General features: G+C 34.8%; 2 protein-coding genes across 3 annotated transcripts; one reads left to right on the top strand and one right to left on the bottom strand.

Annotated features, from left to right (window-relative positions):
* Positions 1 to 16,841: 16,841 nt before the first annotated feature.
* On the bottom strand, positions 16,842 to 20,514 carry LOC133670901 (mitochondrial uncoupling protein 5-like). 2 transcript variants are annotated; one of them, XM_062091500.1, is made up of 2 exons: positions 20,285 to 20,514; positions 16,842 to 17,965 (listed from the first exon to the last, which is right to left on the bottom strand). In XM_062091500.1, exon 2 carries the CDS (start codon positions 17,934 to 17,936, stop codon positions 16,968 to 16,970), a length of 969 nt encoding a protein of 322 aa, XP_061947484.1. In that variant the 5' UTR covers positions 17,937 to 17,965; positions 20,285 to 20,514; the 3' UTR covers positions 16,842 to 16,967. The 2 variants fall into 2 exon arrangements, with proteins under 2 accessions (XP_061947484.1, XP_061947483.1); XM_062091499.1 differs by lacking the exon at positions 20,285 to 20,514 and adding an exon at positions 18,117 to 18,488.
* A 4,347-nt stretch (positions 20,515 to 24,861) lies between these two features.
* LOC133671498 (uncharacterized) lies at positions 24,862 to 26,088 on the top strand. The gene has a single exon (XM_062092264.1). The coding sequence runs from the start codon at positions 24,862 to 24,864 to the stop codon at positions 26,086 to 26,088; it is 1,227 nt and encodes a 408-aa protein (XP_061948248.1).

Below are 26,088 nucleotides of genomic sequence, written 5' to 3'. Positions count from 1 at the left end.
TGCTAAGAGATGTTAAGATTTTATAGAGCTTTGCATGACCATTTTGCCCCTTTACTCTTATAGAATAGTAGTTGACCTGTGTCCCTGGTTAAGCTAACCTAACATTAGTTATTTATTTACCGTTGATGGAGGAACGCTAGCAGTCTCTCTCTCTCTCTCTCTCTCTCTCTCTCTCTCTCTCTCTCTCGTTGGACCTTTTTTTTTTCTTTAAGATAATTTTTTTGAGCTTAAGATCATGAAATGCCACATAACTATAAAGCTAGGGGAAAGTATTGTGTTGGTGGTTTATATAATTTAAATAGCAACCTTTTATATTACTAGAAGGTCCAAATTTTGGACTTGATCCCGTGTTGTTTAAGGAAATTACATGGTGATAATAAAAATAAAAGAAAATAAAAGAAATTAAATAAGATTTTACTCTATAAAAAACTTTTTTCCAACTATTTAGGCCTAGCCCGTATGGCTAGGATTTTCTGGTAGTTTATATTTTTCAACAAAAAATCCACTTATACTTGGTATTGTCCCGATCTAACCAGTTTTAATAGACACACTTTTTTGTATATATTTTTGAGTTCTTATGAGTTGTTCATACAAGTTTTTCATATATATTATTTTTTTATGCTAATAGTTTTTCTATGAGAAAAAGATTTTTTTTTTTACGAATTGAGAAGTCTATTATTAATAATTTTTATCAATAACATGCATGACACAATAATTATAACATAACACATCAACCAATAATTACCATGGTCAGCCAAACTAATACGACACCAAATTTTCAACCAATGATACAATCTCTTCTCCTTTAATAAATTTCAATGCATGAATGTATAGATACAGTTAATCTTCCATGCAAAGAGCAATTTTAGCCAGCTTCAGTATCATCATAAATACAATCAGAAAGCAATTTCTAATAAGAAAAACCATTCAAGTTCTATGAAAGTCATACGAAACCACTGAAAGTCAGGTCAAATATCTACATCTTAGCCCTTGCTTTTTTTTTTCTCTTCCTGTATATATATTTTATTCTTTATATGCATATATTAACTTAAACATCATGGAGTTTTTTGTTTCTTAAACGACTTAATTTTTTAGGATAGTCAAGTCATCAACCTAACCATGAAAATCTAATTTTTATGTAGTTTTTTTCATGACTTCATCTATGACATTGTTAGAAAAAGAACATAACAAAAGGTTAGTTTATTTCCTTTCACTTTTCATCAAAAAATATTTTATAGCTAACAAAACTCCTGACTAGATTAATCATATTTGGCTAAGTCAATTAAATTATTAAAAAATTGATTGGGTCAGTCAATTTTTATCGAGTCAAAATTTAATCAAGTTTAATTAAAAATCTAGTCTATGTTCAACTTTGAGTATTAATTTTTTTATAAATTAATCTATCAAATCAGGTAAAATTTAACAAATATGCATATATCGGTCAAGAAACTTTTTTTCAAATATGACATTTCATTTCTAGATCCGCAATCTATAAGTTCTTTTCATTTAGATAATGTAATTTTTTTATGTTCTTTGTTAGTTAACTAATTAACTACTATATATATTTTATGTTGAATTAATGAAATTTCAACATTGAAAGAAAAATAACCAATTTATATTGTGTGTCGCGGGGTGCGCGACGTCGCAGCGATCGTCCACCCTCAGGTGTGTTGTGATTGGGGGGTATATATCTAGTAAATATGGTGAGACAAGGAGTTTTTTGTCTCTTAGCAGTGAAAAATGGTGTGGGAGTCGCCACCTAGTATCTTGGTCACTAGGAACCCTAACTGGTCTCAGAGATCGGGCACGGGGACTGGTTGCGTAAAGGGAAGGTATTAGCACCCCAAATACGCCCTACCTAAGGTAAGCTGCATTGTTTATTTGTCTGATAAAATTCAAGGTCTCGTTGTGTTTCCTAGTTGTTGGGCCGTCTATGGTTCAAGAAAAGTCCTCCTCAATAAGGAGGTCCTTATCTTATCGGGTAAAACCTAACCGTTCTAAAAAACTATGTAAAAAACCATATTTTTAATATCAGGAAAAACATTTTATATATAAATTCGTAATCCCGAATACTAAAAGAAAACAAAAAGGATTTTTTAGAATTTTTGAAATATTGGCCTAGTTCTCATGGCTTGAATAAACTGGTTATTAAAGCCAAAATGCATGCTAATACATATATCGTTTTGAAATTTTCTTTGTTGTATGAAAAATATGATGTTGTAATATTTATATATATATATATTGGAGAGACTAGGCCGTATTTTAAAACAAAACATTTTTTAATTATGTATATATTTTTTTTGTTGTTTTGATGCAAATCGGGTACTTTAATACCGGGTTGATATTCTTACGATATAAAAATATAACCAAATATTAATCCACTTTGATAAAAAAAATGCTGAAAAATCAAAAATATTTTTAAAAATATTTAGGAAATTTTTTAAAGCAAAAGACATTTTTATTTTGAAAATCTTTGATGTTTTGACGAAAACCGGGTATTTTAAAATCGAATTTGTATTTCTATAACATAAAAATACAAACCAAAATTGATCAAAGCACAATAATAAAATTACAGAAAAAAACATATATTTTCTGAAATAATTTTTGAAGAATTTTGGTAAATTTTTTTTTATATATATTTATATATAAATAATCTAAAACAAAAGAATATATAATATATAATATTAAATGGGCTGGGCTGGTCCGGCCCAACCAACTGGGTTGGGCCGGACTCAGCCTTAAAATGGATTGGGCCGATCTCGGCCCGAACAATTATCCTCTCTGGGCCAGGACCGGCCCAGAAGAGATGGCTGGGCCAGGATCCGCCTGGCCCAGCAGCCTAAACCGGGCGGGGGGGGAATTAATTTCCCCCCACCCCTGCATGCAGAACGCTATTCGTTCTGCATGCAGAGAAGGAAAAAAAATGCTATAGATATAGGGAAAGAAAGGTTACCTGGCGGGGCTGTGGCGGAGCGTTGCTGGTCTGTCGGCTTTGCTGGCGGTGCTGCGGCGGCTCCAGGCGGCGCTGCAGCTGTTCCTAACGTCCGGCGGTGCTACTGTTCCTCTTCCAGCCTTCTACCCGTTTCCAGCTTTTCCCCTCCCTTTTCCTATGGTTCGGTCTTCTTCTTTTTTTTCTTTTCTTCCCTTCCCTTTCTTCTCTCGGTCTGTCTTTTTTTCTCTGTTTTTTTTTTTATGTTTTTCTCTCCTCTCGGTTTCTCTCTTCTTTCGGTTCTTTCTCCCTTTCTCTCCTCTGTTTTTTTTTCGTTTTCTCCTCTCCCTCGTTGCCTCTCCTTTTTTCTTCTTTCGGGTCTCTTCCCTCTCCGTCCTCCCTCAGTTGCAGCTGTGTTGGTGTTATTTATAGAGCCAAGTGAGTGGCTCTTTTTTCGGCTCTCATGGGTAACAGCCGGCCGGTCGGCCATTGGGCGCGGCTGCCGAGGTTCGGCGGGTGGTGCGCGGTGGGTGGTCGGCCATTGTGTTCGGTCGGTGGGCTCCAGGCGAGAGAAAGAGAGGGGGCCGGCAAAAATTCAAAAAAAAGCACCGTTTTCCCTCTTCCCCGCTGTCTGTTTCGGGGGGAAGAAGAAAGATGAACAGTGTCGTTCAAAACGACACCGTTCTGCCCTCTTTTTTTTTTTTTTTTGAACAGATGAAACGGCGTCGTTTTGGAGAAAACGCGCCGTTTCATTTAAAACCTGCAAAACGCCAAAACGCGTCAATTTACAAAGCAGCCCTCAATCATCTTTTATCCTTTCAATTGCATCCCTGCCGAATTCGAACCCCGTCCCTATATTTGGCCGCGTTTTTCACTTTGGTCCTTGGCCTCTGAATTATGCAATTGAGCCCTTAATTGATCAAATAACTTCCAATTTCTTCAATTAGGCCCCTAATTGGCCCTTAAACTTCAATATTTATGCAATTAAGCCCCTGATTTGACTTAATAAATTCCTAAAAAATATATTTTGGCCCCAGAACTTAAATTTCTTCCAATTAAAGCCCAAATTGACTTAAAAATCAATTTTTCTTGCAATCAAATCCCCTATAAAATCATTTAAAAATCCAATTAAATCCATAAACCTCCAAATTTGGGCTTTTCTCCTCAAATTTCAAATTTTCCTTCTCAACAGGGCTCTCATCCTTCAAGAATATACTGTCAAAAATCCAATCTTTGTATTTTTAACCTCCTTGACTGATTTTTCTGACCATTTGCTGAGCGCTTCTGCCTCCTGTTATTTTTCTAACCTCCTTTGGCTATTTATTTTATTTCATTTATTTGGGGACCCAAAAATGGGTTACAACAGATGCCCCCTCTTTATAAAGCTTATGGAGCAGAGGTTCTGCGCAGTAAGTTTTATAAAGATAAACCAAAACTGAGCTCCCGAAACTGATTTAGTCGGAGCTCGATTGCTCTGAAACTTTGTCCTTACAACAATCCTCCTTAACCCAAAAACTATGATCAAAATTTAGTCATCTCGAGATCCCTTCTGGTGATCTCCTTTAACCCCAAAAACTTGGAATCTCATCTGGCGATTCCTTTACCCATAACCAAATACAAAAACACGTATGTGGTCTCATTATGACGGGTGACCTGCCCGAATGGGAAAAGGAAAGAGTGGTCTCATTATTATGGCTGACCTACCCAGGGGGAAGACTGGCCTCATTATTATGGGTGACCTACCCAGGTAAAAAAAATGAAGAATGGTCTCATTGTATGGGTGACCTACCCAGGAAAAATGATGGTCTCATTGTATGGGTGACCTACCCACGAAAAATGATGGTCCCATTGTATGGGTGACGAACCCAAGAAAATGATGGTCTCATTGTATCGGTGACGAACCCAAGAAAAATGATGGTCTCATTGTATGGGTGACTAACCCAAGAAAAATGATGGTCTCATTGTATGGGTGACAAACCCAAGAAAATGATGGTCTCATTGTATGGGTGACTAACCCAAGAAAAATGATGGTCTCATTGTATGGGTGACTAACCCAAGAAAAATAATGGTCTCATTGTATGGGTGACCTACCCAAGAAAAATGATGGTCTCATTGTATGGGTGACGAACCCAAGAAAAATGATGGTCTTATTGTATGGGTGACGAACCCAAGAAAAATGATGGTCTCATTGTATGGGTGACCTACCCAAGAAAAATAATGGTCTCATTGTATGGGTGACCTACCCAAGGGGAAGAATTCTTAGTAAACTCCATGCTTTTCTAAGAAATAGTTTCAATACGAGGTCCCTTCTAGCGACCTTCCTTGATGAATGTCGAAGTACGAGATCCTTTCTGGTGATCTCAAATAACTTGAAATCCCATCGGGCAATTCCTTTTACCTCAGCTAAAACATGAAGTTCCTTCTGGCGACCTTCATCGAAATACAAGATCCCTTCTTGCGATCTCCTTTATCCAAACAACTTGGAATCCCATCTGGCGATTCCTTTTATACAAAAGCTGAAATTTAAGGTCCCTTCTGGCGACCTCCATCGAAATACGAGATCCCTTCTAGCGATCTTAACAACTTGGAATCCCATTTGGCGATTCCTTTTTACCGAATGCTATCGATGTCGTTCTTCCTGCTGGTATGGTTTGAAAACCATTATCTTATCTTCTTGTTGTTCTAGAATCAACTCAATGATTCTTTCTTTGTCCATAATCTTGTTGGAATGCGCTAAGATCTCCTTCTGTAACGATCCAAAAAAACATACATGCAATGATTTATGATTAGATGCAATGCATGCATTCGTACCTGGTTTTGAAACATAGGCCCCATCCTCTTCTTCTAGTTCATGAGACTCCCTCTTAACATGAACTTTACTTTTGAAGTCGTATGCTGAATTCATCTCTCGTGTTGCCTATCATATTCTTGGAGAAGAAGTCTTTGACTTTCTTCAAGTAGTCCTTTTCTCAAAATGTATGACTTGTATTTGCCTCTTTGTCATGCTTTTGTCAAATGCTTTAGCTTGATTTTCAAAACTATGGGCTTCCCACCAATTCAAAAAAAACAACTCGTTTTGCCCCCAGTGTAGGGGTGTGATCCTAGTCTGGGCTTTTATTCATTCAGCCAATGATAAACTTTTTTAGTGCGTGAAGGGATAATGATGATTTTTTTTTTTCAAAATGCACATTGTTATGGTTGATAAAGACAATTACAGATGATTATAAAGTGACCCCTTAATCATTTATCCATTCATTACGCTATCAGAGGTAGGGATGTACTTTAGGGTTAGCTTTTCTTAAATTTCATATTAAACCATTTTATGATATAACCACTCAAACTTGTTCAAAAAGTGCATAATCTCATCATTTATTAAAAAAAAATAGGCTCAAAGACAAACATAAAATCTGGCTGAAAACATGAGCCCTGATTGCTAAATAGAGAAAATAAAAGCAATGACAAAAGCAAATGACAAAAACATGCTAAGGCAAATAAAGTTGTTTTACATTTTGAAAACTACGAGAAGTTATTGGGTCAACCCGTTCTGGAAAGTCAACCGAGGCAATGCTTCATCTTCCTTCCCCACTTGCGTTTCCTTGTCTTCTCCTTCGATCTCGCCTTCTTCATTATTGACGATTCTTGACCAAGGTTTTCCAACCCTTTATCCCCTATTACTTTTGTCATGACCAGGCAATGGATTTGAATTGATATTGGGTGTGTCTTCAAACGACACCCATCCTATCTTGATGAGCTTCAACAACATGTTCTTGAAAGCGTAGCACGTTTCAAGACAATGTCCGGGAATACCAGCATGGTACTCGCAAGTCAACTCGGGCTTATACCAGATGGGGAATAGTGGTTGTAGTGGTAATGTAGGGATAGGAGCTATTTGTCCAATGCTCAGTAGTTTGGCATACATTTCCTTCAAAGGCATGGGTAATGGCGGTAGTTGTTCTGCAATGTACCTTGTATTTGGTCTTTGGTAGTTGTTTTGGTTGTTTGACTGGTTATTTGCTCGATTAGAGGAAAATGGTTTGTTAAAGTTTATGTGGGCAACATGAGAGGTAGGTATTTGTGGGTTGAGTGAATCCACTATATTGCCCTTGGACCCACCTTCAAAGTCATAAATGTGACCTTCCATTTTTCTTCCAATAAAACCCTTCGCCTCCAATGGCTCAACTATATGTCCAGCTTTAATCCCTTGCTCTATTCTTTCAGCTATGCGTACTGCATCGTAGAAATGCTGAGATGAGCTACCCATTAGGTGCTCATAATATGGTGTTTTAAAGGTATTGGCAAACAAGGTCACCATCTCCGTTTCTATCAAAGGGGGTTGGACATGCATTGCCTCATCCCTCCACCTTTGCGCATAGGCCCTTACCGACTCTTGGCTCCTTTTCTTCATTGACATTAGACTTGTTCGATCAGGAGCGATTTCCATGTTAAACTTGTACTGCTTAAGGAAAGCCTCCATCAAGTCTCTCCAGCTCTTGATCCTGACACTGTCTAACCTCATGTACCAGCTCAAAGCGGATCCTGCTAGGCTATCTTGAAAGAAATAGATGAGCAATTTATCATCATGGATTACTTCCGCCATTTTGTTGCAGTAGGATCGAAGGTGAGTGTTTGGGCATTCCAAACCAGTATACTTAATGAATTCTGGTATCCGAAAATCTTTTGGCACCACAATGTTTGGTACCAAACATACTTCGGCTGCTCGTATAGGGTCAAACCAGTCATTACCCTCAACTGCCCTTAATCTTTCTTCCAAAGCAAACAGCTTGTCATGGTCCATCAAACTGGTAGGCCTATTATCCGGGACTCCCTCCGTTGTTAAGTCCATAGTGATTGGAGCGTGAGTTGGCTGGATAGGGGTGATAGGCACAAAATGTTGTTCATTGGCCGAGTTTGCCCCCAGGTTTTGAGATGCTTGAGGGATGTGAGCTGTTGGCGCTCCTTCAGGCTGTTGTGCTGATGTTCCCTCCCCATTCTTAGCTCTTAGAAGCTGCTCAAGTAAATCGGTCAGCCGAGAAACTTCATTTTTTACAGACTCCAACTCGGTTTGATAATGTGACTCTAAGTGGGCTCTTTCTTCGTTCTCCATTCTCGCTCTAGACCGGGTGTTGTGGATTTTGGAGGTGGGACCTATGTTTCACGATCTGGTGTGCGTGGAAAAATGTAAATGCGTGGAAAAATGTAAATGAATGTATGATAAAGAACAATGCATGATGCATATGTAATGTGAGCTGAAAAGACCTGAAAACCAAATGCCTTATGGTTAGGTTTTGTCTTATGCAAAAATATATTTTGTGGAGCATACACCATATAGCCGATTCTAATTCTTTTGTGCTTGATGAGGGTAGGTTGGCTATTCAGTCTCTAAAAAAGGGTCTCTTGCTGTCCCAGTGATTGCCCTCGTGGAGGCAATATGGGGGCTTGTAGGCAACGAGATGGCACATGTACCAACTATTGCCAGTCTAAGCACTCAGCGAAGAGTTGGGGTTTACACAAACTTAAACCTTGACTAACAGTCGTAAGGTAAGCTGCTAGTCCCCCACTTAACTTAAAGTTTGTGTGTGCTCTCAATAATCAAAGTATGTGATGCATGAGACAGTTCTATATAATGCATGAACAATATGTGTAAAAATATGTGTAAAAATATTTAAAGCATATACGCATGAGAGAGTTCTATATTTAACAATAAACACACGAAAACAAAAACAAATCAGACAAAAACAAAGCTTAGTCCACAAGGTCCCCAGCGGAGTCGCCATTCTGTCGCGGGGTGCGCGACGTCGCAGCGATCGTCCACCCTCAGGTGTGTTGTGATTGGGGGGTATATATCTAGTAAATATGGTGAGACAAGGAGTTTTTTGTCTCTTAGCAGTGAAAAATGGTGTGGGAGTCGCCACCTAGTATCTTGGTCACTAGGAACCCTAACTGGTCTCAGAGATCGGGCACGGGGACTGGTTGCGTAAAGGGAAGGTATTAGCACCCCAAATACGCCCTACCTAAGGTAAGCTGCATTGTTTATTTGTCTGATAAAATTCAAGGTCTCGTTGTGTTTCCTAGTTGTTGGGCCGTCTATGGTTCAAGAAAAGTCCTCCTCAATAAGGAGGTCCTTATCTTATCGGGTAAAACCTAACCGTTCTAAAAAACTATGTAAAAAACCATATTTTTAATATCAGGAAAAACATTTTATATATAAATTCGTAATCCCGAATACTAAAAGAAAACAAAAAGGATTTTTTAGAATTTTTGAAATATTGGCCTAGTTCTCATGGCTTGAATAAACTGGTTATTAAAGCCAAAATGCATGCTAATACATATATCGTTTTGAAATTTTCTTTGTTGTATGAAAAATATGATGTTGTAATATTTATATATATATATATTGGAGAGACTAGGCCGTATTTTAAAACAAAACATTTTTTAATTATGTATATATTTTTTTTGTTGTTTTGATGCAAATCGGGTACTTTAATACCGGGTTGATATTCTTACGATATAAAAATATAACCAAATATTAATCCACTTTGATAAAAAAAAATGCTGAAAAATCAAAAATATTTTTAAAAATATTTAGGAATTTTTTTAAAGCAAAAGACATTTTTATTTTGAAAATCTTTGATGTTTTGACGAAAACCGGGTATTTTAAAATCGAATTTGTATTTCTATAACATAAAAATACAAACCAAAATTGATCAAAGTACAATAATAAAATTACAGAAAAAAACATATATTTTCTGAAATAATTTTTGAAGAATTTTGGTAAATTTTTTTTTATATATATTTATATATAAATAATCTAAAACAAAAGAATATATAATATATAATATTAAATGGGCTGGGCTGGTCCGGCCCAACCAACTGGGTTGGGCCGGACTCAGCCTTAAAATGGATTGGGCCGATCTCGGCCCGAACAATTATCCTCTCTGGGCCAGGACCGGCCCAGAAGAGATGGCTGGGCCAGGATCCGCCTGGCCCAGCAGCCTAAACCGGGCGGGGGGGGGAATTAATTTCCCCCCACCCCTGCATGCAGAACGCTATTCGTTCTGCATGCAGAGAAGGAAAAAAATGCTATAGATATAGGGAAAGAAAGGTTACCTGGCGGGGCTGTGGCGGAGCGTTGCTGGTCTGTCGGCTTTGCTGGCGGTGCTGCGGCGGCTCCAGGCGGCGCTGCAGCTGTTCCTAACGTCCGGCGGTGCTACTGTTTCTCTTCCAGCCTTCTACCCGTTTCCAGCTTTTCCCCTCCCTTTTCCTATGGTTCGGTCTTCTTCTTTTTTTTCTTTTCTTCCCTTCCCTTTCTTCTCTCGGTCTGTCTTTTTTTCTCTGTTTTTTTTTTTATGTTTTTCTCTCCTCTCGGTTTCTCTCTTCTTTCGGTTCTTTCTCCCTTTCTCTCCTCTGTTTTTTTTTCGTTTTCTCCTCTCCCTCGTTGCCTCTCCTTTTTTCTTCTTTCGGGTCTCTTCCCTCTCCGTCCTCCCTCAGTTGCAGCTGTGTTGGTGTTATTTATAGAGCCAAGTGAGTGGCTCTTTTTTCGGCTCTCATGGGTAACAGCCGGCCGGTCGGCCATTGGGCGCGGCTGCCGAGGTTCGGCGGGTGGTGCGCGGTGGGTGGTCGGCCATTGTGTTCGGTCGGTGGGCTCCAGGCGAGAGAAAGAGAGGGGGCCGGCAAAAATTCAAAAAAAAGCACCGTTTTCCCTCTTCCCCGCTGTCTGTTTCGGGGGGAAGAAGAAAGATGAACAGTGTCGTTCAAAACGACACCGTTCTGCCCTCTTTTTTTTTTTTTTTTGAACAGATGAAACGGCGTCGTTTTGGAGAAAACGCGCCGTTTCATTTAAAACCTGCAAAACGCCAAAACGCGTCAATTTACAAAGCAGCCCTCAATCATCTTTTATCCTTTCAATTGCATCCCTGCCGAATTCGAACCCCGTCCCTATATTTGGCCGCGTTTTTCACTTTGGTCCTTGGCCTCTGAATTATGCAATTGAGCCCTTAATTGATCAAATAACTTCCAATTTCTTCAATTAGGCCCCTAATTGGCCCTTAAACTTCAATATTTATGCAATTAAGCCCCTGATTTGACTTAATAAATTCCTAAAAAATATATTTTGGCCCCAGAACTTAAATTTCTTCCAATTAAAGCCCAAATTGACTTAAAAATCAATTTTTCTTGCAATCAAATCCCCTATAAAATCATTTAAAAATCCAATTAAATCCATAAACCTCCAAATTTGGGCTTTTCTCCTCAAATTTCAAATTTTCCTTCTCAACAGGGCTCTCATCCTTCAAGAATATACTGTCAAAAATCCAATCTTTGTATTTTTAACCTCCTTGACTGATTTTTCTGACCATTTGCTGAGCGCTTCTGCCTCCTGTTATTTTTCTAACCTCCTTTGGCTATTTATTTTATTTCATTTATTTGGGGACCCAAAAATGGGTTACAACATTGTGAATTATTACATGAATTGTAAATTTATGGGACGTTACAAATAAATTAATAAGTGGAGAATGAGACTTACCAAATAGGCAGAATTCCAAGGTGTAACTTTTTATTTAGTGAGATTGATTGATTTCATCTCTTGTACTTGTCAAATACAAAAATATTCGCTGGAATATACTCGCTCACACCAAATAAAATAAACATTTTATACCTTTTGTGGATAGTATTATTGTTTGAGATATTTTTTAATAGTGTTTTTAATTAAAAATTTATAAAAATAATATTTTTTTAATTTTTAATATCAATGTATTAAAATTATTAAAAACACTTAAAATATCAATTTAATAATTTTTTAAATAAAAAATACTTTAAAAATTAAAAAAATACTACAATATCAAACAACAATATATACAGTAATAGGTTTGTTTGGAAGTGTGGTTATTTTTTAAAGTGTTTTTCACGCTGAAATGTATTAAAATGATATTTTTTTTATTTTTTTAAAAATTATTTTTTAAATCAGTGCATCAAAATGATCCAAAATATATAAAAAAAATTATTTTTTTTAGAAATGCGAGTGTACTCGCGTTTCTAAACGTTCCTTGTAAAAGTGGTTGCTTTTTAAAGCGTTTTTTTAATTATAAACTCATGAATATATATATATATACATATAGTTTTTAAAATTTATTTTTTTCACAAAAATATCAAAACAATCTAGAACTATATAAAAAAAATTAATTTAAAATTAAAAATATTAAAAATATTTTTTAAACAAACAAAAACTCACATAACTCAGTTAGAAGCCACGCAGCACACTATTAGGCATCGGGCCCTCTTCCAACAAAAACAACAACAAGAAGAGGCATTCATGGAAAGCCACTGTGATCAGTTTCTTGCTAGTGGAAATATCCCTTCACTTTTTTATTACATTGTCTCCTTGCTATTTTGTTTCTTAGATTTTTATTTTTCCAAGGAACCATGGGCCCCTAGTCAGAGCATGGAATGGACTTTTATCATGGGCCTAGCATCCATTTCAACAAAAAGGTGGGCCACATCTGGGCTGGGCCACACCAGGCCTTACCCTGTTGCCTTCCTTGCTGAAATGATTGCTTTTGTTCCAATAATGATAATAAACAACCTTGAATCATGCAGACATTAACATGTGCCATTCCTCATAATTATCCTCTCTACTAATGGCCAATAAAATAATCAATAATAATAATAATAATAATAATAATAATAATAATAATTATTATTATTATTATTTAATAGCAGAGAGAACCCATGTAAAAAGAAAGCCTATATAATAACAAAAATCAATAATCTATGAATTATTTTATAAATTATGGGTAGGAAAACCCATGGATTAGTAAAATGTTGCTTGGAGTGGAGGGAACAAGAATCATAGGGATAACTTATATTTAATCAAATCATCATAAGGCCTTCCCTTTTTGAGGCAATCATATATGCTCCAAATTTTTCATCAGATGGTGCCAGGATATAAGGGGATTCCACTCATCTTAATTTTGCCTCTAAATTAAATAATAATAATTAAATCAATTGCTTGTATTACACTTTTTTTTTCACTTAAATTTTTTATGGCTCGTTTGGTATTGCAGGAACAATTGTTTTTCAAAGTTGTTTTTGCTTGGAAATACATCGAAAAAATATTTTTATTTTTTTAAAATTAGCACGTCAAAACAATTTAAAAACACTAAAAAAAATTAATTTAAAACAATAAAAAAATTAATTTCCTTTCAAAAATACATCAAAACAATTTTAAACTATACATTGTCACAAGACCTTATTATATAAGTTAATTAAACTATATCGGTCTATGTTTTTTTAATTATCAAGATATATGGATCAATTTCAACCTTATATCTCGTCTGGTGTATTTATAAAGAATCGTAATAAAACATGAATTATTAATTTGATAAATTGTATTTTTAAATTATTATTTCTTGAGTGAATTAAAGTCTTTTATTAGCTTTTATCATTAAAAAAAAATGCTCTATACGACATCGTATAAAGCATTTTAGTTGATAGTCAAAGTTTTACCATTAGTTTTAGTTGTAAATGTTGAATATAACAAAATGACTTAATTTACTCATAAAAAAAAATAGTTTAAGAATATATTTATTTTACCATAATTCTAATAATTTACGGATAAAATATGCCATTAAACCAATTTAAACATATAATTTTGTAAAGGTACGCTCTTTTTATAGAGTCTATTTGTTTATGACCTAAAGAAACAAACACAGTCCCAATGGTTTATATTTCAAGTATTGATCATAACTTTCCTTATTCCCCCACCCTCATGGGAAAAAAAAGTAGTGTCAACTTTATGCCCTAAATATTAAAATATGGTCCCACGCATCCCTGAGTTTTTGGCAATTTACTTTCTAAAAGTATTTTTTTAAGATCCCTGATTGTATGTTTTAATTTTTTTGATTTTTTTAGTTTTAAATTATTATTTTTTACATCGTTTTGATATGTTATATCAAAATAAATTTTTTTTAAATAATTTTTTTGATATATTTTCAAGTAAAAAATATTCTGAAAAGTAATCTCTATTACATTCTAAACAAACACTTATTAATTCGAGTAAGTATTGATTGCTCAAGTAGTAGTTGAAATTTGCTTTTTAAAAGTATTTTTTTAGACCCTTTTGGTTTTACGGTCCAATTGTATTTTTAAAATTTCTTAAACTTTTTTACTTTTAAATTAAAATTTTAAATTGTTTTGATGTGTTGATATCAAAAATAAATTTTTTTTAAAAAATATTATTTTAATATATTTTTAAATGAAAAACACTTTAAGGAGCGATCTCCACCGCACCCCGACTAGGTACTCGTTGATTCGAGCAAACATTATGCGCATGTGTGCATATAAAATGTTGTAATGAGTCAATACAATGTTGTAATGCACTTGATTCATATATTTACCTAAAATTAAAGCAAAACCAAGTAACTTTAGTGATGTAATTAGAGGCAAATGTGGCTTTTGAAAGTGATGATTAGTGGAGATAAAACGGGCACGGGCACGGGCTCTGTATGATATTGATGTTCTCTAGTGGACGATAAAGAAGTTCTACACATAAATATATATATATTTTTTTAAGCAAAAAGCCTTGATAAAGATAATAGAAAAAGTTTTTAAAAAGAAAATAAAGATTATATTATACATAAATCTAGTGCTTTGTAACCCACCCTGCCTCCTCTCACCTTGAGTCTTCATTGTTAAGTGTCCGACAAACGGAATAATTTAGCATTCGACTGTGAGAGGCAACCTTTTTTCCACCGCAGGCCTTGAAAACTTTAGCTGCCGTGATAATTGGCGGAGGAGAAATAAAGTAACTTGACCAAGCATGGTCGGATTTCTTAACTCTCGTCGGTGAAAGGCAATCAGCTCATCTGGGAAGAGAATAGGTTCATGGCTAGGTAACAGGCGCTGTGTCAAGAGGCCTAGCAAGATGAGCTGAAGATTTCATGGCTGGCAGAAGTTGCAGGAGTTTGACGGGGATTTTTCAATAGAAATTATTGTTGTCCGACCTCATCTATTGACAGGGTTTTTTGCTTATAAAATCGAATTGTAAAAAAAAACTGATTAAAATTTTAAAAAAACTGGTTGGTTCGGTTCGGTTTTATAAACAAAAAACTAAAAAAAATCGAACTGAACTGAATCGAACCAAAACAGAAAAAACTAGAAAAAAACCGAGCTAAATCGGAAAAAACCGAGCAAAAACCGGTTTGAACCGGTTTTTGTCCAAAAAAACCATACCAAACCGAACCGAAATTGATCCGAACCGAAAACCGGTTCAGTTTTTTTTAATTTTTTTCGGTTTAGTTATTTTTTTGATAAAAACTGAACCGAATCGAAAATGATCACCTCTAGTTTCAAGGCTATTTGTTTGTTTGTTTGTTTTTTTAAAAAATTATATTTAGATAGGTTTTAAAACTGTGTTGGATGTGAAAAAGTTTTAAATTGGTGTTTTTATATATATATATTTTAATATTTTTAATGTATTATTGTTTAAAAAAAATAAAAAAATATTTTGATGTTTTTTTTTTAAATAAAAATCAACATTTTCTATGACAAAAATTTTGATCTCCTGTTTAGTGGGTGATCCTTTCCATGATATCATGTTTCGTCATTACAAGATTATAGATAAAGATGGTAAGAAATAGAATAATAAAGTTTACAAATACTAAGTTAATTTTTAATAAATAAATATTTAAAATTTTTGTATTAGATCAATTATTTTTATTAAAATAATACTGTTTTATTTTTTATTTTTCTATGTTTATCTAATTAGATTTGATCAAATCAACTATATTATTAAAATATGACATGATTAAACAGTTTTTAATTAAGTTATTTTTTTATTTTAATTTAAAAATTAATTCAGGTTGGATTTTAAATTTTAAATTTCTCAAATTAACTTATTAAACGGCAGTTTCATAATTAAATAAAGATGACATAATATGACTTACATAATGTATGGTAACATAATATTACTTACTCTTCCAAAAACAAAACATAATATTACTTAAGATTGCATTTACTTTTTAATATTAATAGGATTAGTGGCCATATCCGCAAGATAACTCTTGAGTTCTGGTTTGAAAACTAACAGAAAAGAAATGTGATTGTGGCTGTAGAATCACCCCACCAATAATGAGCGCTTTGGCATATTGATTCACGTGCAGCAAAGATATAATGCAGCATCATTGTTCAAACCATGGTGGTTGAGTTTTTCAAGCTCATGCTGCTAATGAAAACTTGCTGTAGAAGGGAGTTTGGTCCACCAAAATGGCTGATGAGAGGCTAAAACCATGAAGATCATATGGCATCTGGGCATATCACGTCTGCATTGGAGGGTGAAAACGAATGATTGAGCTTGTTGGGACATCATTTTTGGCAAGCTGTATAATGAGCCTAAGATCTAATTATGATTCCATCTGGGATTATCATATATTTCTCTCCTTGCATCCTAAGCTATGATGAACTTCATTCATGCTAGCATCTTGCTGTGTCATGTGTTACTGTTATGGCCCAACTTGGAGCTTAGTTTTCAAGTCCTAGCACCCTCGATTCGAAAGCTGTTGAGGCTCGATTTTGCTCCAATGGATGCTAGGGCTTGTGCCTGCCAAGGTCCATCAAGTTTTCCGCCAAGAGCCCAGGACCCAAGAGGCTTAAGAAGAGGGGAGTGGTTTTCAAACCAGGAAGAACATTTGACATTGTACATTCTGTCTTTAAAATCTGGACAGCTGAATACAAAGATCAGGAAGAGAAAAATAAGAAAATTTTTCATACTTTGAGTATGATCTCTAAATCAGACTAGCTTATTGTAATTTTCAGTATATTTCACCACTGATCATCACCGCACGAGGAATAATAGTATTGGATAACTGCAGTGGCCATTGTTCATCCATTAATGTTCAACCACACACTCTTAAACAAATAATGAAGGGGAAAAATTATATTGCTTCCAACATGTAATCAAAGTTGAACAAGTAAATCAATGAATATACAAGCTTGAGTGCTTGTTCTACTGCCTTCCTTGATCTATTTTCATCGTTATAATAATTGATCAGAAATCTTTAAGTAATTTCCGAACTTGCTCTAATGTGACAAATAGCACAACAGTGAAAGGTCCTTGCCTTGAAATTGTAGGGATAAAGCCCTTATACAAGGCCATAGGACCCTCTGCCTTGATAGTCTTCATTGCACAATCGAATGCACCCTTATAAGGTGGTTCAACCCCGGGCTCAACCTTCATGTTCATAACTCTAGTCTTGATCACATCAATAGGGTTTGAAGCAACGGAAGCCACAAAACCAGCCAGAAAACTTGCTGAAACATGGGTGCCGATCCCATCACTCATCAAACCCTTCTCCAAGATCATCTCCTTGGCTTGATCATATGATGCAAGCTGTGACGCCGTCACAATCATCGCACGGTTGACTGTAAGACTCGAACCCCGCCACAGGCTAGCGACACCCTCCTGCTTTGACATCTGACTTAAGGCATCGACAACACTCTTGTAGTTTCTACGCTGTTCAATTGGGAGACGTCCATCAGCCTGCATGCGGACCATCGCTACATCAGCAGGGTTACCAACAGCAGCCCCGACAGCACCGGAGATTAGTCCAGCCACAATCTTACGGACAAGTGGCATGGTATTAGTATCTGGATCCGTCCATTTATGTTTGAGGACATCATAAAGGCCCATACGGGTGGTGGAGTATAAGGTTTGGCGGAGTATGGTAGCGGAGACACCAGAAAAAAGAGCGGCAGCACCCTCGGATTGGATGATACGGACACCAATGGAAAGGGGTCCCACACGGGGTGGAGGAGGGGGTTCTAAGGTGGTCGGTAAGGAGATGTTGGCCGTAGAGCTCAATGGAAAAGCAGGGCGATAGGACTGCACGGAAGATGGATTTGGGATGTGGGATTCACCTTGAAGTTGCATACGGACCTTGATTAAATCCAAAGGGTGAGTGGAAGCCCCGGCAATGATGGAGGCAATACCACCCTCAGCAAAACCTTTCAAACCCATGATATAGTTTCTAATGGGACTTTCAAGAGCTGATGATCAAAGAAAGAGTTGAATTAATAATCGAGATTGATGGAGAAATGAACAGAGTGAATATACAAGAGAGGATGGAGAGATAAAAAAAGGTGTGTTGATGAGTGTTAAGACCATAATCCATCCATATTTATACAGAGACTAGACGACCTTCCTGAAAGCTGGACGCGGCAATCTCCGTTCACATGTTGACTTGGGTTAGTGTTGTTGGAAGGACTAGGCGCTCGTGTTTTCCTGTTCAAAGGTGTGACTGTTAATGGCAGCCTCTGCAGACTGGCGCTTCGAACGTTGTAATACCATTCAACCTTACAAGTGGTCACTTGTTGAATTATATGGAATTTACAAAACCTGATAAATGATCAAATTAACCAAGAGTTCAATTACTGAGAGGGAAGGAACATGGAGTCCTTCTTGAAAGCTTCACGCAGCTATCTCACCTCACCATGCCACATGTTGACTGTGCTGTAAAAGAGACTAAACTCTAGGTGTTTGCTTGTTCAAAGGTGGCTTTTGGGACTTTTTGGCACTCTTGGTTCCACTTCGACTTTTTAATTTCTTGTTTTTAATGTGTTTCTTTTTTAATGTTTTAAAATTATTTTTTTATTTTTTAAAATTTATTTTTAATATCAATATATTAAAAATAATATAAAAATATAATAAGTAAATTTAGGGTTCTATAAGAAAGACTCTGTCTACATGCAATTGACCGTTAAATCAGACACTCCTCGATCCTGTCCAAGTAAATGGACTTAAATTGAATTTGAGGAAAAACAAGCTTTCGAGGAATTAGCGGCTCTTGAGGTATTTGAGGTATTTTTCCTTCAATTTTTTTTTCAAATAATTTTTTTTCCCTTTAATTTAACTGTTATACGCTTCAGCCCAAACCTTCATTTTCTTTTTATTTAATTTTTTGATTTTACATACGAGAGAGAATATTACTAGAAAACAAGATAAGATAGATGAATTTTTTTTATGTGAGTGTCCAGGTCAGCTTGTATATCTTAACCAATCCTATGAACCCTAAATTTAACGACTATGTAAACTTTTAGTAGCTCTGAGATTTGTAAGACTCGAAATAGTAATTTCTAAAAAGTAAATCTAGAACCTGATTAATTAAGTTCCATCCTCAGAATTAAAGAGATGAAGTTCTTGATATAATAATAAAACAACTTGTTCCGGTGTCTAAGAGTTTTCCTCGAAAAGGAAGTTTAATGTTATATTTTTTAACCCTTCATCTTACTTAAAAAAACAATAAGGTTGAGAAAATCTTTTAAGTTCATTTTGTGTTTTTTAATACCAAATTAGAGTAAATTAGAGGTGTTTTAAATTCAGAAATTGATTTTTTAAAATTCTAAAAATATTTTTAGATTAAAATAATTTCAAAATAATTTTTTGAGTTAAAAACCCACGGCTCCATTTTCCAATGACTTTTACAATGAAAGAATTCTAGAAAATTCAAATGAAGCATTGTCTTCCATTGCATACGAAAAAGACGTCTATTTTTTCCAATCACAAAAATAAAAGCATGAAAAAACTTTCCAGTTACATTAAAACAATTCAAGAAAAACCCTCCTCATCTACAAAACTTCTGCGAGAGATCTCGATTTTTTCCTATAAAATAAGAACACCCAACATCAGTTCCTTGTTCATTTCAATTCCCAGTAACACAGCGCCATAAACTATAACTCTCCAAGCTTTATCTCCCTGAATACACAACAAAGATCAAATCTTCTCACCTCCTTATATATAAATAACAAATTTCAACCGGTTAGGTTTTGAATTTGCTTCTTAATAATTATCACTTCAAGTCTTTTCATGATCATTAATTTTAAAATATATAAAATTAATTGAGTTACATATAAACACATCCGGATACTATATTAATAATAATAATAAAAAACCTTAACTCAGAAAATAATAAAAAAAAACCCTTATATTAGAATAACACTTATCCCAATATTTCACCGGTAACTATTAAGCCATTTCACTCTCCAAGCTTCTCTACTAACCCTCCTCTCCCCCTACAAAAAAAAGATTAAAAATTTTCTATAGCTCAAGTGAAACTCACCTTGAAAAAAACCTAAATTACAACACCTAACCTAACAATTTAGTGAATTAAAAGACACCCAATAACAATCTCATGAACCCATATTAAAAAAACAAAACTTTCATAAATTTAGAATCTCAAGTATCTATATTTTCATGCATTTTCTCAGTAACCAAACAGAAAGCAATAAAATTCTGACTGAACCTGCAAGTCAGAATAAGTAAAAAAAAAAAGGGTTTTGTCAGAGAAGGAAGGGGGTTAGGTAGCTAACCAGAACGAGTGCAGTGAACGGTGACGTTTTGACCAGCAGTTGGTTTTGGGACCGGTTCCAGGTCTGATCACCTGCTACTCCACTCCCATGATTGTGTTTCTGTCAAATTGCTTTGCTTTTCTTGTCCTTTACAGTTTATTTAAATACAGTACGGTACCGCTGCTTGCTATACATCGCCGGACTAGGGGCTGGCTTGGCCCGGAGCTTGGATTGCCGGTTTGTTTGGTTAATAAGTGATTTGTGATGAGTAACTTATATTCATTTTAAACGACGTTGTTTTGAAAAGATTTTAAGAAAAAAAAAACTTGAAATTATAGTTTTGGATATAATTCTTTCAAGAAAATTATAGTAATTGACCCGTATAGATCTTATCTTAATATGACGAATTATGATTGGCCCAACAAGTTATCAAATCAATATTTATTTTAATTCTTAAAAAAAATAAACTAAAACAAGGTTTTCAGTCAACCAGCCATTGTCATTAGCGGTTCCCATCATCATTGCCAATCCAAATTTAATAACTATGCGCATGATATTAGTAAATAAAACTTGGCAGCATATATTTTCTCAATTAATATTATCATTTATAATTATTAATTAACATTAACAATAAAACATTTAAGGAAATTACTGTAGCAATAAATTGTATTTTTACCAAATGTTTTGGTGTGGCTCTAATTTGTTTTTTTTATCTTTGATTTTTTTATCAATGTTTTTTTATATAATTTTATTCTTTAATATTACTTTTTTTATTGGATTATCTCACATTCATGACATAGATCGCTGGTTTGATTAGTTAACCTGGTTGGTTAGGATGTTTTTCTTATTTAACTTTTTTTTTAATTTCATTCTTTAATATTAGATTAATTAAAAATTAAGCTTCATGATTTATTTTACTTGTTTTCTATTAGGTTATTATAGTCTCATGACGTGAGAATAATGCTTAACAGGTTCACCCGAGATGACTTAAGTTGTCTTTTATTTTTTTTAATTGGATTTTTTTTTCACTTTTATCATTTAATATTAGCTCAGTTAGGGATAGAGTTTCATAATTTGTTTTGACTTGTTTTCTATGAGAATATCTTGGTATCATTGTTAGAGTCACGAGTTTTGATATTTTAACCTGGGTTAAATTATGTCATATTTTTTTTTCTAATAGGTTATCATGGTTTCATGTCCTTCAGTATTGAATTTGCTTTTTATTAGGTTGTCCCCTTCTTATGACCCGGGTTGCGGTATGACAGGTTAATCCTGTTGACTTATTATTTTTTTAATTGAATTTTTTTTCAATTTCATCATCTAATATTGTATTTGATTAAGAATTAGATTTCGTGATTTATTTTGGTTTGATTTTTATGAGGTTATCCCGACTTTATAACCAAAGATAATGCTTAACGGGTTAACCAATATTGACTTGACTTATTTTTTGTGTCATTTTTTAATTTATTTTTCTTATAAATTTCATCGTTCAATATTGAGTTTGACATAATTAATTGGAAATGGAGTTTCATAATTTGTTTTGATTTGCTCTTTATAGAGTTATTTCGGTCTCATAACCAGGGTCACAAATTTGACAAGTTCTGGGTTAAATTATGTTGTTTTTATTTTTTTTTATAAGATTATCTCGATCTCATGACTCGAGTCATGAGTTTGACAGATTAACTTAGGTTATTTTTTATGTTTTTTTTTTAACTGATTTTTTTTAGTCTCATCTTTCAATACTAGATTGATTGAGAATTTAACTTCATAATTTGTTTTAATTTTTTTTTATGAGGTTATCTCGGTCTTATTACCTGAGTCACGAGTTTGACATGTTAATTCGGGTTATTTTTTTAGTTGATTTTTTTTTCAGTTTCATCTTTCAACAATGAGTTAATTGAAAATTGAGTTTTATAATTTATTTTGAGTTTCATAATCCGGGTCATATATTTGACATGTTAACCCGGGTTGACCCAAGTCAATCCAATATGTTGTTATTTTAATATTAAAAAAAGATATCATCTTGAAATTGTTTTAGTCAAACTATGTTTTTACAAAGTTATTCGAGTTGTTTTTGGACATGCACAGTTAACCGGATCACATCAAGTTAACCTTATACAATTAAAATCTTCTTCTATTAAAAAAAGCATAGCAATATCTGAACATGTTTTTTACGTTCAAGAAAAATTTAACCCGACTACGACGTGTCATTGATATAAAAAAAATCTAGAAAATTGTTTTTCATTCAACCTAATCAAGCCACTGAAGGCATGCTAACAAACTGGACACATTCAAGGTTTGGATCAACAACAAAGAACAAAACAAGGAGAAAAAGGAAACAAGAAGATTATACACGCCAACAACTATAAGATCAAAACCAACTAAAAAGGAAAGTCTCGGGGCTAACATTGGAGATGAGAAAAATTAGAAGCCTATCCAGAGATTGTGAAGGATTGAATTGGTAAGCTAATTCAGAATTGTAGGTCATTGAATCGGCAAGCTGATTGAGAATTGTAGGTCATCAAGGCAAGAATCATGGAAGAGAAAACTACTGGCTAGAAACTGGTGTGTATAAAGCACACCAGGTGTTTATCAAAATAACCCAACAAAAAATTAACAGATAGAGCTATTAAATAGTTACTTTCTCTAGAAAAAACTAGAGTTATATGATCAAGCATAGAAAAAGTTGATCTTGCAAGACTACAAGGTCAAAAGTTTGTATGGTTACAAAAAGAAATCAAGCAAGCAAGCAGTCAAAACTCTCACGGTCATCCTCGAGGATTGGATTACCTATGATTTTCAACCACCTCATCCCCCCTCTTGGTTGCCTTCATAGCTTACAATAGTCAGCTTACAAGCTACCCAATCAATATTCTAGGTCTATCTTGTTTTTTTTTTTGTCCAAAAAGGTTTTGTTTTAGATTATTTTTAAAAAATTATTAGTTTTAATCTAGATGAGTTTTGATCAAATTTTAAACGAGTTAACCAAGTCATGAGCTAACTTGTTAAGTTACTTAAATTTGATCAATTCAATTTTAAAACTGGTTTAAATTAAAACTCAATCTAGATAAGTCTTTGGATCGGGTTTTGTAAGAATAAATGTATCAAGTTATGCTGAGTTTAATAATTATAAAAGACAAGCAAGCAAAATAACCTTCTAGCACTTCAATTAAAGTTTTTTAGGTGATGTTTGAGAATGTGATAATAATTACTTTTTAAAGTGCTTTTCGCTAAAAGATACATCAAAATAATATTTTTTTAAATAATTTTTGACATCAATACATCAAAACAATTCAAAAATATAAAAAACAATTTTAAATTAAAAAAAATTAAAATTTGTTGAACTCTAATGAAAACAGAACCCCAAACATGGTTTATCAGTTTTGAGCAGGTTTTAGCTAAGTTAACCTGGTCACGGGTTAGCCTGTTAGGTTACTCGTGTTTAACCAGGTTAATATTAAAACTAGTTTAAATTAAAACTTAATCTACATAAGTTTTTGGATCGGGATCAACTTACCAGGTCATGCCAAGTTTATTAATTATAAAAGACAAGCAAGCAAAATAGTCATTCAACGGATTAATTAAGGTCTAAGGTGTTTTTGAAAGTAATTTTTACTTAAAAATACATCAAAATAATATTTATTTATTTTTATTAAATTATTTTTGACATCAATATATCAAAATAATTTAAAAATATATAATTTTTTTTAAAATATTATTAAATTCCGATGCAAACACATCCCCCTGGGGTCTCCATAGCATAGAGCATGCATCAGCTTGGAGAAACAATAAAGAGCAAACCATGAGATGTGCAAACTGCAAACTATAAAATGAACAGTCGGAAACCCATGCAAATTAATACACAAATATAGTAATGGATGATTACTCCTAACTATCAAAACACACGTAAGCTAGCAAGATTCAAGTCCTAATTCCAAGATTCCTCAATTAAGACACTTTTCTCACACGGCATTCTGAAAAAAACTAATGGAAGCAAAGAAAATCAAATCCTACAACTCATCAATCACACATTTAGCCTATCATTTCTGCGTCCCGAACCCTATAAAACCAACACAACCACCTTTGTCCCCATCACTCTTAACGCCACACCAACAACAGGACAAAAGCTTGTTCACATTTGACACTTCTCTCTCTTTCCCTCTCCTTGTAATCTCACATTTCAGATTTCTGAACGACATTTGGGTGAGTTAGTTTTAGAAATCTGAAATGTGAATGGTTGGTTCTGATCTGATCTGGGTTTGGTGAGACAAAAAAGAAAAAGAAAGCGAAAATAAGAGAGAGAGAGAGAGAGAGAGCATGGAAATTGAGAGAAGTAGGGAGTTGTTGCTCCTTTGGTGTAGAATTATAAGTAACCGTGTGGCCCTCGTGGGTGGAAACCATACAGCTTCCAGGTTTTGTACTCGCTAATGATCATTCTTTTCTTGTTGTGCTGGTTTCATTTCCTTCAAAGAATCAAGCTTTGTGTTTATTCAAAGTAGTTGGCTTTTGCTACTTAGGAAGAAAGCTCGAGATTTTACTCCATTGTGGATTTAAATTCATTGTTTTTAGTGAGAAACTAAGGTGGAAAGGTGAAAAGGATGGAATCAGCCAGTGAGTTTTCTACCAAGGATCTAAATGAGATCAAGCATTTGCACAATGGAGGGATTGGCTTAAATTCAGATATCATTTTGGTGCTTAAGCTTCCTGATTCCCGAGTAATGCGTGTTGTGTCTCGCTCGTTGTTTTTCATGATGATTATTCTTGCATTGCCATTTATGGGGTCCATTTTAAGGGAACTGAATTCAAGTTGTTATCTTGACGTCTCTGGCTCTGCTTCAATTGATCTTGAATTCTTCGATTTGTTGTTGCAAGATTTGGCCAAGGAGGGCCTTATCAAGAAGGGCGATAAAGCTCTCATTGTTTTCTCCGGCGTCGGGGCTGTAGTTGATAGTTCAAGATTCTTGAATGTCAATGATATTGATTTCGTATCAGAATCTGATTTGGAGGAAGAAAGCTTGTTCCCGAATGCAACATTTGATTTTGCGTTGACATTGCACATTAAAGATGCAAAGTTTTTAGATCGCATTGTGAAAGTTGGAGGCATTCTGGTTGCTCAATTGAGCAATGACCCCTCAAACGCTTTGCAAAAGATGTCAAATTATAGAGTTGTGTATCTTCGGCGATATGACTCAACCATCGTGGCAATGAGGAAAACGAGTTTGGTGAATCAGATAGTGAGTTCTTTGGCAAAGAGGCGGCCTTTGCAGCTAGCATTAGATGCTAAGAAAGAAGCATTGCAAGGCTTGGAAGATATTCTGCTTGAGCCACCACGAAAGACTCTGGAAAAATCTAGAATGTACTTGAAGGGATTCAAATATCTTCCTGACTTGTTGGGAGATTCTTTAGAAGATTTCTCGCGTCGATTTTTCATTGATGCGGGCTCACAGGAGGATCAGGAGAATGGTGCAATGCTATGGTTTAATGAAAACTATCCAACTAGAAATCAAGACTTCGAGTTTCACAGCATAAACATGTTGTCTGAGGGAGTACCTGGGAGGGTGGCATCACCTGCTGATGTTTCAAATTGGTTGATGAAGAATGTGAGGGAAGATGAGTTCGTTGTGATGAAAGCAGAAGCAGAAGTAGCAGAGGAGATGATGAAGAGGAAGACAATTGGTTTGGTGGATGAATTGTTTCTAGAGTGCAACAACAACAAATTGCAGAAAGGGCAAAGGAAGAAGAGCAGGAGGGCTTATTGGGAATGTGTAGCACTGTATGGAAGACTGAGAGACGAGGGAGTAGCTGTGCATCAATGGTGGGATTGA

The sequence above is a fragment of the Populus nigra genome, chromosome 13 (assembly GCF_951802175.1).
Source record: "Populus nigra chromosome 13, ddPopNigr1.1, whole genome shotgun sequence".
Classification (NCBI taxonomy): Eukaryota; Viridiplantae; Streptophyta; class Magnoliopsida; order Malpighiales; family Salicaceae; genus Populus; species Populus nigra.
Note: the sequence above shows the minus strand (reverse complement) of the source record. Positions and strands in the feature narration are given on the sequence as shown.

Bases quoted from the DNA above. Each gene is read 5' to 3' on its own strand.
- LOC133670901 (XM_062091500.1), bottom strand. From the start codon at position 17,936: ATGGGTTTGAAAGGTTTTGCTGAGGGTGGTATTGCCTCCATCATTGCC.
- LOC133671498 (XM_062092264.1), top strand. From the start codon at position 24,862: ATGGAATCAGCCAGTGAGTTTTCTACCAAGGATCTAAATGAGATCAAG.